At 40.9% G+C, this 12,268-nt stretch overlaps 1 protein-coding gene across 9 annotated transcripts in view; it reads left to right on the plus strand.

The window, feature by feature from the left end:
- PNPLA8 (patatin like phospholipase domain containing 8) overlaps positions 1-12,268 on the plus strand; it is an 87,330-nt gene that overhangs the window by 40,706 nt on the left and 34,356 nt on the right. For all 9 annotated transcript variants that reach the window (XM_070755530.1, XM_070755524.1, XM_070755523.1 and 6 more), the window contains one exon: positions 6,426-6,620. In XM_070755530.1, the coding sequence (XP_070611631.1) occupies positions 6,426-6,620 (195 nt within the window). The remainder of the gene's footprint in view (positions 1-6,425; positions 6,621-12,268) is intronic.

Here is a 12,268-nt window from a genome sequence, read left to right on the forward strand (position 1 = left end):
TCTACTTGTATCTCATTTTGCCACCATTTAGTCAATCCTTGGATCACATCCCCGTCTGACTTCACTAACATCTTATATACAGTGATCCCCCGGTTATTGCGTCCCCGACCATTGCGAACAGGGTAATTTGCGATTTTTGAACCTGGAAGTCAGAACACCATCTGCGCATGCGTGCCCTTTTTTTCTATGGGCACGCATGCGTAGATGGCGCCGGGCAGATCAGCTGCTGGGCGGCTTCCCTAGGTCTTCCCCCTCTTGGCGGGCATCAGCGAGGAGTTTCCCCACCGCCCACGCAAACTCCTCGCTGCTGCCGCTTCGCTTGGGCCGCTTCCCAGCTGAGCCCTCAAGCCAAGCGCAGAAGTTCGCCTTTGGCGCTTGGCTTGAGGGCTCAGTTGGGAAGGCGCACGGGTGTTTTAAAACGTCCCTGCCGACATGGGGGGATCGCTAGTACCCCCCTAACCCGGGTTGGGGGTTAGGGGGGGTGCTAGCGAGCCCCCCATGTCGGCGGGGACGTTTTAAAACACCCGCGCGGCTTTCAAATGAGTCCCGAAGACAAACGTCAAACTTCCGCGTTTGTCTTCGGGACTCATTGGAAAGCCGCGCGGGTGTTTTAAAACGTCCCCGCCGACATGGGGGGCTCGCTAGCACCCCCCCTAACCCGGGTTGGGGGTTCGGGGGGGTGCTAGCGAGCCCCCCATGTCGGCGGGGACGTTTTAAAACACCCGCGCGCCTTCCCAACTGAGCCCTCAAGCCAAGCGCAGAAGTTCGCCTTTGGCGCTTGGCTTGAGGGCTCAGTTGGGAAGGCGCGCGGGTGTTTTAAAACGTCCCCGCCGACATGGGGGGCTTGCTAGCACCCCCCCTAACCCAGGTTGGGGGTTCGGGGGGGTGCTAGCGAGCTCCCCATGTCGGCGGGGACGTTTTAAAACACCCGCGGGGCTTTCAAATGAGTCCCGAAGACAAACGTCAAACTTCCGCGTTTGTCTTCGGGACTCATTGGAAAGCCGCGCGGGTGTTTTAAAACGTCCCCGCCGACATGGGGGGCTCGCTAGCACCCCCCCTAACCCGGGTTGGGGGTTCGGGGGGGTGCTAGCGAGCCCCCCATGTCGGCGGGGACGTTTTAAAACACCCACGCGCCTTCCCAACTGAGCCCTCAAGCCAAGCGCAGAAGTTCGCCTTTGGCGCTTGGCTTGAGGGCTCAGTTGGGAAGGCGCGCGGGTGTTTTAAAACGTCCCCGCCGACATGGGGGGCTTGCTAGCACCCCCCCTAACCCAGGTTGGGGGTTCGGGGGGGTGCTAGCGAGCTCCCCATGTCGGCGGGGACGTTTTAAAACACCCGCGGGGCTTTCAAATGAGTCCCGAAGACAAACGTCAAACTTCCGCGTTTGTCTTCGGGACTCATTGGAAAGCCGCGCGGGTGTTTTAAAACGTCCCCGCCGACATGGGGGGCTCGCTAGCACCCCCCCTAACCCGGGTTGGGGGTTCGGGGGGGTGCTAGCGAGCCCCCCATGTCGGCGGGGATGTTTTAAAACACCCGCGCGCCTTCCCAACTGAGCCCTCAAGCCAAGCGCAGAAGTTCGCCTTTGGCGCTTGGCTTGAAGGCTCAGTTGGGAAGGCGCGCGGGTGTTTTAAAACATCCCCGCCGACATGGGGGGCTCGCTAGCCCCCCCCCCGAACCCCCAACCCGGGTTAGGGGGGGTGCTAGCGAGCCCCCCATGTCGGCGGTGACGTTTTAAAACAGCCGCGCCGCCCCCAATCTTCGGCTCCTCGCTAGCGCTGCGGAAGTAAAAACACCATCTGCACATGCGCAGATGGTGTTTTTACTTCCACAGCGCTACTTCGCGAAAACCCGCTCGTTGCGGGGGGTCCTGGAACGGAACCCTCGCAACGAGCGGGGGATCACTGTATATTGCTTGCTTGCGCCTTAGTACCTTCAGTTTTTTCTCTTATTATTTTCTCTAGCTCTATCTCCTCCCTAAATAGTGCTTCTTTATTCTCCCTTTCATTCAGATATTTACATATTGCATTTATTTGTAGCCATCTTCCCTTACCCAGCCACCATTCTATACGATTTCTACTTGGCCTCCCATCCTTCTCATATAACTGTTTTATCTTAGTTATCCCTCTTGCCTTCAACTCTCCTATACCCCTATTTAAATTTATTTCATTATCTTTATTTATTACATAAATCGATGACAGTTTTGATTTATATAATCCTATTTTCCCCTGCCATTTTTTCAAAATTTCCATAGTCCCTTTCATGGGACCTATTGGTTTATTTAAGTCACTCCTATTCCACTTTATAAAGATTAATTCTCTATTCTTCATCTTGTTTATCTGCTTTTCCAGTTTCACCCATTTATTCTCGAATAATTGCAACTCCATTAATCTTTCAATTTGAAATGCTCCAAACAAGGATTTCCCCATCCACCCTTTTTTCGTTCACTATTAAACACTGTTTTCTTATTCTTGGTCTCTTATCTTCTTCAACCCAGTAATTAAGTTTTTTGTCCCACTCTCTAAACTTGGATGCTGATAGCCTCCCCGGCAGGACCTGAAACAAATACATCATTTGGGGAATTATCATCATTTTCAAGGCTCTTATTTTAGAGATTCTCCTTAGCTTTTTCTCTTTCCAGCTCTTCATCTGTTTCAATATTTCCCTCCATATTAATCTATAATTCACCTCCTCAGTTTTCGCTGGATTTCTCAATAACCAAATTCCCAGATATTTAATTTTCTTTAGTCCTAACTTCAACCCTGATTCTTTCCTGATTTCTACCTGTTCTCTCGGACCTGTATTTAAACATAATCTCTGATTTTTCCATATTGACCGACAATCCTGATTCCTGTTTTAAACTTTTGTAGAATATTTCTTATACCTTTAATCATCTCCATCGGGGTCTGGGTCAATATAATTGCATTGTCTGCAAATGGGTTTAATTTCATTTCCATTTCACCTATTTTGTATTCTGCCCAAGTGTTATCTTGTCTTATCTTATTAGCTAACATCTCTATTGCTATTACAAATAACATTGGAGATAAAGGACATCACTGCTTGGTGCCATTTAGTATTTTAATTTTCTGCGTTCTTTGTCCATTCACCCTTATATACGCTTCATTCCCTTAATAAATCTCTTTTATAATCTTGATTTGCCAAGCTGATAGGACGGTAGGACCCAGGCTCTCTTAGATCTCGATCCATCTTTGGAATAGTAACAATCTCTGAAAGCTTCCATGTCTGCGGGATATCATGAGTTAACAATATATTATTAAACAGTTTCCCCAAGTGCGGCAACAGTACATTCATATATGTTTTATAAAATTCCCCTGTAAACCCATCCGGGCCCGGTGCTTTGGCTTGTTTTAACCCTTTAATTACTCTAGCAATTTCTTCTTGTTTGATTTCTGCATTCAATATTTGTTTGTCTTCTTTGCTTACTATTTTCCCAACATTGAGGACTCCTTTATTAACCTGCTCCTCTTTATACAAATCCTCATAATATTTTCTCATTATCTTCTCTAGCTGCTCTTTACCATATCTAATCTCTCCACTAGGGTCTCTCAGTGCTAATATACATGATTTTTCTTTCTTCTTCTTCAAATATCTTGCCATTTGTTGCATTGGGTTTTTCCCCCAACTCAATGTTTTTTGTCTCACCACCACTCTCATATTATTCCATTGGATCTCATCATATACCACCAATTGTTTCCTTTTCAATTTCAATAAACTATTCCAATCCCTACTCTTAGTTAATCTTAGCTGCTCTTGTATCAAGTCTATTTCCCTTATCTTCATTTCCCTTTCTCTACCCCACCTCTTTCTAATATCTGCTTCGATACATATACATTGCCCTCTCATAAAAGCCTTACATGCATCCCACACAATTGATTGCTTAATATCACCTATATCGTTAATTCTAAAATATTCACATAACTCTGTCTGCAGTTTATCTTTATCTTGTTCACTAGCAGTTACAACTGCATTATATCTCCAAATTCTTTGGTTGCATTTCTGACCTATTTCCAATTTTGCCAATAGTGGGGCATGATCTGACAACCAAATACTTTTGATATCTACTTTTTTAACTTGTATATTTTCCACCCTATTCATTAATATATAGTCAATGCAACTAAATGTATGATATCTTGCTGAATAATAAGTACCTCTATTTGGGATATCTGCATGGAGATCCACCATATTAAGTCTATTTAAATGTAACATCCTACTATTTCCGATCCCATTTGTTAATTGCATATTAAAATCTCCTGCCAAAAACATTGTGCCCTCCATAAAGTTATCTAGCTTCCTTTTTGTATTTATTATAAATTGTTTTGTTTTCACATTCGGGGCATAAATTGCTGCCACCGGCTAGACTTGCAAAAATGTATCCAAATTTATCACCACTATGTTGGAAGTGCAGGGAAAAACCAGGTACATATTACCACATCTGGTGGACATGTGAAACTACCCAAAAATATTGGCATAAAATCAAAATTATACTAGAACAAATCACCTCCCAGACCATCCATGCAAAACCCGAACTATTTTTATTAGGAATTATAAGACAAATTTTTAATAAAGAAAACAGATATATTATAATTCACATTATTACAGCCGTAAGGATTCTATACACACAATACTGGAAACAGGAAAAAAAACCCAACCGTTTTATCTCTTTTGATTAAAATAATGGAATGTGCAGAAATGTCCAAGCTAACAATGGAACTGAAAAACAAGGATGAGACAGATTTCTGCAAAGCATGGGACAAATGGTACCATTGGTTAAAAAAAAGAAATTACTTAAAAATTATACATCAAGAAAAATTTCCAACTAAAACAACGTCTAAAACCAGTAAACAACGACATGAATCATAATACCAAACTGAAACGATAAAATATAAACATCGATCGACACAAATTTTGAACTACAAAGAAACTGAATTAATAAACTCATAAATAAATGATGGCACTAGCAACTACATCAAATACATATGGATAAAACTTCAGGAAAATCTATACCACCTATATGCTTAAACCACAGGCCGCAAAACATAGAAGCCCCAGCTCTAACACTGCCCCCCCATACTCTTCTTACTACTCTTTTCTTGCTCTATTTTTCTATTCGTCCTCTTCTTGTATTTCTTTCCCTTCTTTCTAAATCCTTTTCCCTTTCTTTCCCTCTCCTTCCCCAATTACGCATGTTATATAAGTAAACTATAATTGCTAGAATGTACATTATATATATTCCCTTTACTTTTCTGTACCCTGTTTTTAATGTATATAACCAATAAACATTTTTTTTAAAAAAAATTGCTGCCAATGTCAACTTCTTATGATTAATTTTCCCTTTAACAAACAACCACCTCCCTTCTCTATCTTTCTGAACTCCAACCTCATCAAATAAAACCCTCTGATGAATAAGAATAACCGTACCTCTACTATTTTGCATTCCTCAAGATTCATATACCCATTTCCAATTTCTATCATTAATCAATTTATCCCTTTCTCCCCATCTTTTATGTGTTTCTGTCAAAATCATAATATCCACCTTATTTTGCTTAGCCATTCTCAATATCCTGTAACGTTTTAAATCAAATTTCAAACCATTTACATTTAAAACCATTATAATACACTCATTTATAATATACAATAATATCCCTTTCTCCCTCTTGTTTCACTCTTGGTTTGCTTGTTTTCTCCTTCCTTACCCCAATTACCCACCCCCCTCAAATGCTTCCCCCACCAAAAGGGGAGAGGACAAGAAAAAGTCTTGTCGAATCATGAGGCACTACTCCGGATTGCGTTCCCACCTTACTGAGCTCCACTTTCAACTGCTTTTAAACACAGTATAATTAAAAAGAAAAAAATCATCTCCCATTCTCCCTTATCCATTTAAATGATTCCTTCTTTTACTTTTTTTTAAACTTCCTTTACCTTTTTTCCCTTCTCCCCTCAACAAAACTAATTCATACATATATACATTGTATAGGAAAATAGGATATACATTGTATAGGAAGGATAGAGTAGAGAGATGGGGTTTCCCATGGAGGGGAGCCTCAGGGGAATCCCAGCAGTGCAAAAACGGACACTTCGCTGGCAACGGAAGGTCCGGAGGTGGGGTTTCCCAATGAGGGGAGCCTTTGCCTGGCAATGGAAGTCAAGAGGCGGGGCATCCCAGCAGCGGCGACAGGTTCGTAAGGTGAAAATAGTTCAGAAGAAGAGGCAAAAAAATCTTAAACCCCAGGTTCGTATTCGAAAAGTTCGTAAGACGAGGCATCACTGTATACAAAAATAAATATTAATATGAATGATGTAATCCTAATTGATTTAACATGTTAATAGCTGATTGTTATAAGGTCGTAATTGAGTTGTAATTGGGTAAGTAGATATAATTGGATAAAATTTAGTATTTTGTTTTTATTTAGGTGGCTGCCATAAGCACTATTGTAAGCAGAGGAACACCACTGAAAGCCTTTGTATTTAGAAATTACAATCACTTCCCTGGACTAAAGTCTCACTATCTTGGGGGTTGTCATTATAAATTGTGGCAAGCTATCCGAGCATCATCTGCAGCACCAGGCTATTTCCAAGAATATGCACTGGGTAATGACCTTCATCAGGTTAGTTGTAATATTTTATTTTAAATGCTCAAAGTTTGTAGAAAGCTGAATAAAACTAATTATTTATGAATATATACCTAATGAACTGAAATCATACCTTTAAACAATACAGTTAAACAATAAGTTTAAATAGTATCTGTTATGATATTACCTCATGTGATTGTTATATTTCATTCTCCGTTACATGTACATAGATCTGGGCTGATTGTCTATGACTCCTTGTCAAAAGTTCACAAAACATAATCTGTAATTCAAGCACGCTCATGAATCTGAATGGCTTTATCCTGACAATGAAAGTATTAGTTGTACTGAGATCTGTGACAGTAATATGCATGTTTCAAGATATGGCAAGGAGTGGGAGAGTTGTACACTAATACTCATAAATGTTTCACTGAATACAAGAGCCCTTTTATATGTAACATTAAAAATAAATCGCCCTTTTATTCAGATGTTTACATATTGCATTTATTTATAGCCATCTTCCCTTACCCAACCACCATTCTATAGAATTTCTATTTGGCCTCCCATCCTTCTCATATAACTGTTCTATCTTAGTTATTCCTTTTCTCTTCAACTCTCCTATAACCCTATTTAGATTTGCTTCATTATCTCTATTTATTACATATAACGATGACAGTTTTAATTTATATACAGTGTTCCCTCGATTTTTGTGGGTTCAAATTTTGCGAAACGTCTATACCCCGGTTTTTCAAAAATATTAATTAAAAAATACTTCGCGGTTTTTTTTCCTATACCACGGTTTTTCCCGCCCGATGACGTCATATGTCATCGCCAAACTTTCATCCGCCTTTAAGAATTTTTTTTAAAATAAACTTTAATAAAGCAACATGGTGAGTAATAATCTAAATGGTTGCTAAGGGAATGGGAAATTGTAATTTAGGGGTTTAAAGTGTTAAGGGAAGGCTTGGGATACTGTTCATAGCCAAAAATGGGGTATTTACTTCCGCATCTCTACTTCGCGGAAATTCGACTTTTACGGGCGGTCTCGGAACGCATCCCCCGCGAAAGTCGAGGGAACACTGTAATCCTATTTTCCCCTGCCATTTTTTCCAGATTTCCATAGTCCCTTTCATGGGACCTATTAATTTATCTAGATTGCTCCTATACCACCTTATAAAAATTAATTATCTATTCTTCATCCCATTTATGTCTTTTTCCAATTTCACCCATTTATTTTAAAATAATTGCAACTCCATTAATCTTTCAATTTGAAATGCTTCTCTATACAACTCCAAAGAGGGACTTCCGCATCTAACCTCTTTTTCATTAGCTATTAACCATTTTTCCTTACTCTTGGTCCCTTAACTTCTTCAACCCAACTAGCACAAGAATATTACAAAGGAGAAAGATTTGTAATGGATATTTTCCCTTAGAGAATTCCCTTAAATTCAAAACAATAATGTTCTTATATTACACATCAAGTGGTTCTACATATAGCTAGTTTCCCAGAAATTGGATTTTTGCCTGCTAAGGTAAAGGAACAATTAAGGTAAGATGCCATTGTGAAAGCATGAATGCATAATGTTTTCATGTTATTAGCAAATTTCATGAAATTCAAAAGAAAATGCATTTGCATGTAAGAAATATTTTTAATATAATTTACACATTTCTATAAACATGGATTGAATCCTTAACTAAAAAGTAAAGACTGTAATAATATGTGATTTGCGATCGATCGATCCATCCATCCATCCATTCATACATATATTAATAGTATTTATAGGCTACCAATCCATACACACTCTGGCGGCTGAAGAACAATTTCAATTCATTATAAAACAACAGGGGGGGAAAAAGAGCAACAACATGGTGCAAAATTCCTTTGCAACTATGAATCAGCAAAATATTTCTTGTCTATTTTGATTTCAGTGTTGAAATTCAACAGCAAGGAATAGGATATACATTGGAGAAGTGCCTTGTCATATTCCAGAATTCATATCCAGGCTAAGTTCTGTAATTTAGGTTGAGGTGTATTAGCCCTTCAGTAGAAACAAAAAGTGTTTTTTCCTGCAAAACCCAGCTAATTCGTTTTAGCAATAGTTAATAGAATAAATGTATCAGTAGTTTTGTTAAAAGTATACAAATAATGACCCTTTTTCAATTTAGAATCTTTATGTATACACTAGGACAGTGATGGTGAACCTATGGCATGCACGCCACAGGTGGCATGGGACGCCATATCTGCTGGTGCACGAACCATTGTTATAGTTCAGTTCCAGCATGCATATGAGCTCTGGTCAGCTGATTTTCGGCTTGCGCTGAGGTTCTGGGAGGGTGTTTTCGGCTTCCAATGAGCCTGCAGGTGGTGGGGGAGGGCATTTTCGCTTTCCCCAGGCTCCAAGGAAGCCTCTAGACAGTGGTTCTCAACCTTTCCAATGCCGCAAACCCTTAATATAATTCCTTATGTTATGGTGACCCCCAACCATAAGTCTAGCACCAATTCTCCCAACAGAGCTTTAAGCTGATTGGCAGGAAACTCAAAGGGACACCCCTCTGTAAACGCCTGATTGATCAGACTGTATAAATATGTTCCAAGGCACCAGAATAGAAGCTTTGGTTCCTAACACCATGGGAAATTTGTCTTTTCTCATGGTCTTAGGCGACCCCTGTGAAACAGTTGTTCGACCCCCAAAGAGGTCCCGAACCCCAGGTTGAGAGCCACTGCTCTAGAGTCTGGGGAGGGTGAAAAATGGGCCTATTGGGCCCACTGGAAGTCAAGAAATCAGCCGTTTCTGGCCTACAGAGGTCCTCTGGGGACTGGGGAAGGCCATTTTTTCCAAACCCAGGCATTGAATTATGGCTGTTGGCACTCATACACGCACACATGTGCTTTTGGCACACAAGGAAAAAAAGGTTTGCCATCCCTGCACGAGGACGAGGACTTTACGTACTTTTCCCCCATACCCTTATAATGTACCATTATAAGAGAAGCAGGCTTCTCTGATAAATGGAGAGGTTGCAGTTACGGATTGTTTATACAGAAATTGCTTAAATACATTTTACACTGAGAACCTACTACTGTATTATAAGAAAATGAACTCCAGTTCTCCGAGCTCCATTTCAGAATTAATAAAAGATGACTTTATGACTATGACTGTATTTGTTATGAATATTAATCCATAGGCATTATTGACCCTCCTTTATTCTGTTTGTTATTTATTTCTGTCATATTTGTAATAAAACTCAATAAAGATTTTTTTTTAAAAAAGATGACTTTAAAGGATTCTACCCTTTTCTTTACATTTCCTTCATTTGTTCAAAAAGCAAGCCCATATTATGATAGAAATGATTACTTTATGCTCTTTTAGCCTCTATTGATATTTTAAGACATAATTCTACATATGCATTTTAATTGAAACATGGACATAAAACACAATGTTAAATAAAAAATCTTCTGTTAAAAATATTCTAGAAATATTTAATTCCTATAAACTCAAGAGAAGGAAAACAAAAAAATTATATTATTGACTATTTATTTATTTATTAGATTTGTATGCCTTCACATCCTTCTTGTGCTACTGTATAGTTCTAGTACAATTGGTGGTAATAATTAAAATAGGCTTGATGTGTAAAGAAATTTACCTTTCTACAAAACAAAAGCCAATTGCTATTTGACAAAGAGGGCTTACCATTTGCAAAATGAATATTTTATTAGCTAATGAAATTCAAGAAATATTTTGATATCTATTAATGCAAAGCAAACATACAAAAGGAAACAGTCTACTCATATTTGTTTCATGCTAGCAATAGATTATTATGGCACACATCAAAATAGTACTGACTGGAATCTCTCCACCATTTTTAGAAGCAGCAATTTTTCCATCATACTAACCATGGTTCTTGACTAAAATCTTCTGTTTAATGTTATGATCTACACTTGTCCTCTCTTTTTAAATATAAATATTTTGTTCAGCTGTGACCTTGGGAAAAAAATAGCTGGAATATGACCTGGAGAGGTCTGTAATATGGTAAATGATTTAGCTTTACTAGATAAATGGTCAAAGCAATAGAAACTGCAGTTTAATGTTTCCAAATGTAAAATAATGGACTTGGGGAAAAGGAATCCTCAATCTGAGTATTGCATTGGCAGTTCTGTGTTAGCAAAAACTTCAGAAGAGAAAGATTTAGGGGTAGTGATTTCTGACAGTCTCAAAATGGGTGAGCAGTGTGGTCGGGCGGTAGGAAAAACAAGTAGGATGCTTGGCTGCATAGCTAGAGGTATAACAAGCAGGAAGAGGGAGATTATGATCCCCTTATATAGAGCGCTGGTGAGACCACATTTGGAATACAGTGATCTCTCGATTAGCGCGGGGGTTACGTTCCAAGACCTCCCGCGCTAATCGATTTCCGCGTTATAGTGGTGCGGAAGTAAAAAACACCATCTACGCATGCGCGCCATTTTTTTTCACGGCCGCACATGCGCAGATGGTGGAGTTTGCGTGTGGGCAGCGGGGAAGACCAAGGGAAGGTTCCTTCAGCCACCCAACAGCTGATCTGCTCCGCAGCGCGGAAGCAGCGAGGAGCCGAAGATGGGGTAAAGGCAAAGGGGAAACCCCATCTTCGGCTCCTCGCTGCTGCCGCGCTGCGGAGCGGATCAGGTGTTGGGCGGCTGAAGGAACCTTCCCTTGGTCTTCCCGCCGCCCAGGCAAAGGGGAAACCCCAAGATCGCTTGCCGCTTGCCGTATTGCAGCTTGGAGCCTTGCTTCGCCTCCTTCGCTGCAATACGGCAAGCGGCAAGCGATCTTGGGGTTTCCCCTTTGCCTGGGCGGCGCTGGGGCCATGCGGAGCCGCTCATCTAGGGGGGCGTGGACCGGCAAGGTGCCCTCCGCTCTCTCTCTTTCTCCCCCTGTTACCGGTGTGGTATAAGAGAGAGAAAGAAAGAGAAAGGAGGGCGACTTGCCAGTCCACGCCCCCCTGGATGAGCGGCCCCGCATGGCCCCAGCACCGGACTCCGCCGTTGCCTCCGCCCTTGTTCGGCTCTGCAGCTCCACCCCCTCCTCGGTGTCCCCGGCACCCAGCGTCCCCACGCCGCCTCCACCTCCCGGTAATGCGCCCGACCTCTGCCTCTCTCTTTCTCTGCCTCTCTCTTTCTCTCTCATATACCACGCCGGCAACAGGGAGAGAAAGAGAGAGAGAACTTATTTTTTAATTAATATTTTTTGAAAAACCGCGTTGCAGCGTTTCGCGCTAATCGAGACCGTGCTAATCGAGGGATCACTGTACTGTGTTCAGTTCTGGAGACCTCACCTACAATTTTGCACCATGTTGCTGCTCTTTTTTTCCCCCTGTTGTTTTATAATGAATTGAAATTGTTCTTCAGCCGCCAGAGTGTGTATGGATTGGTAGCCTATAAATACTATTAATATATGGATGAATGGATGGATCAATCGATCGATCGCAAACCACATATTATTACAGTCCTTACTTTTTAGTTAAGGATTCAATCCATGTTTATAGATATGTGTAAATTATATTAAAAATATTTCTTACATGCAAATGCATTTTCTTTTGAATTTCATGAAATTTGCTAATAACATGAAAACATTATGCATTCATGCTTTCACAATGGCATCTTGTTTCTTTACCTTATTAGGCAAAAATCCAATTTCTGGGAAACTAGCTATATG

This window comes from Erythrolamprus reginae, chromosome 6 (genome assembly GCF_031021105.1).
Source record: "Erythrolamprus reginae isolate rEryReg1 chromosome 6, rEryReg1.hap1, whole genome shotgun sequence".
Lineage (NCBI taxonomy): Eukaryota > Metazoa > Chordata > Lepidosauria > Squamata > Dipsadidae > Erythrolamprus > Erythrolamprus reginae.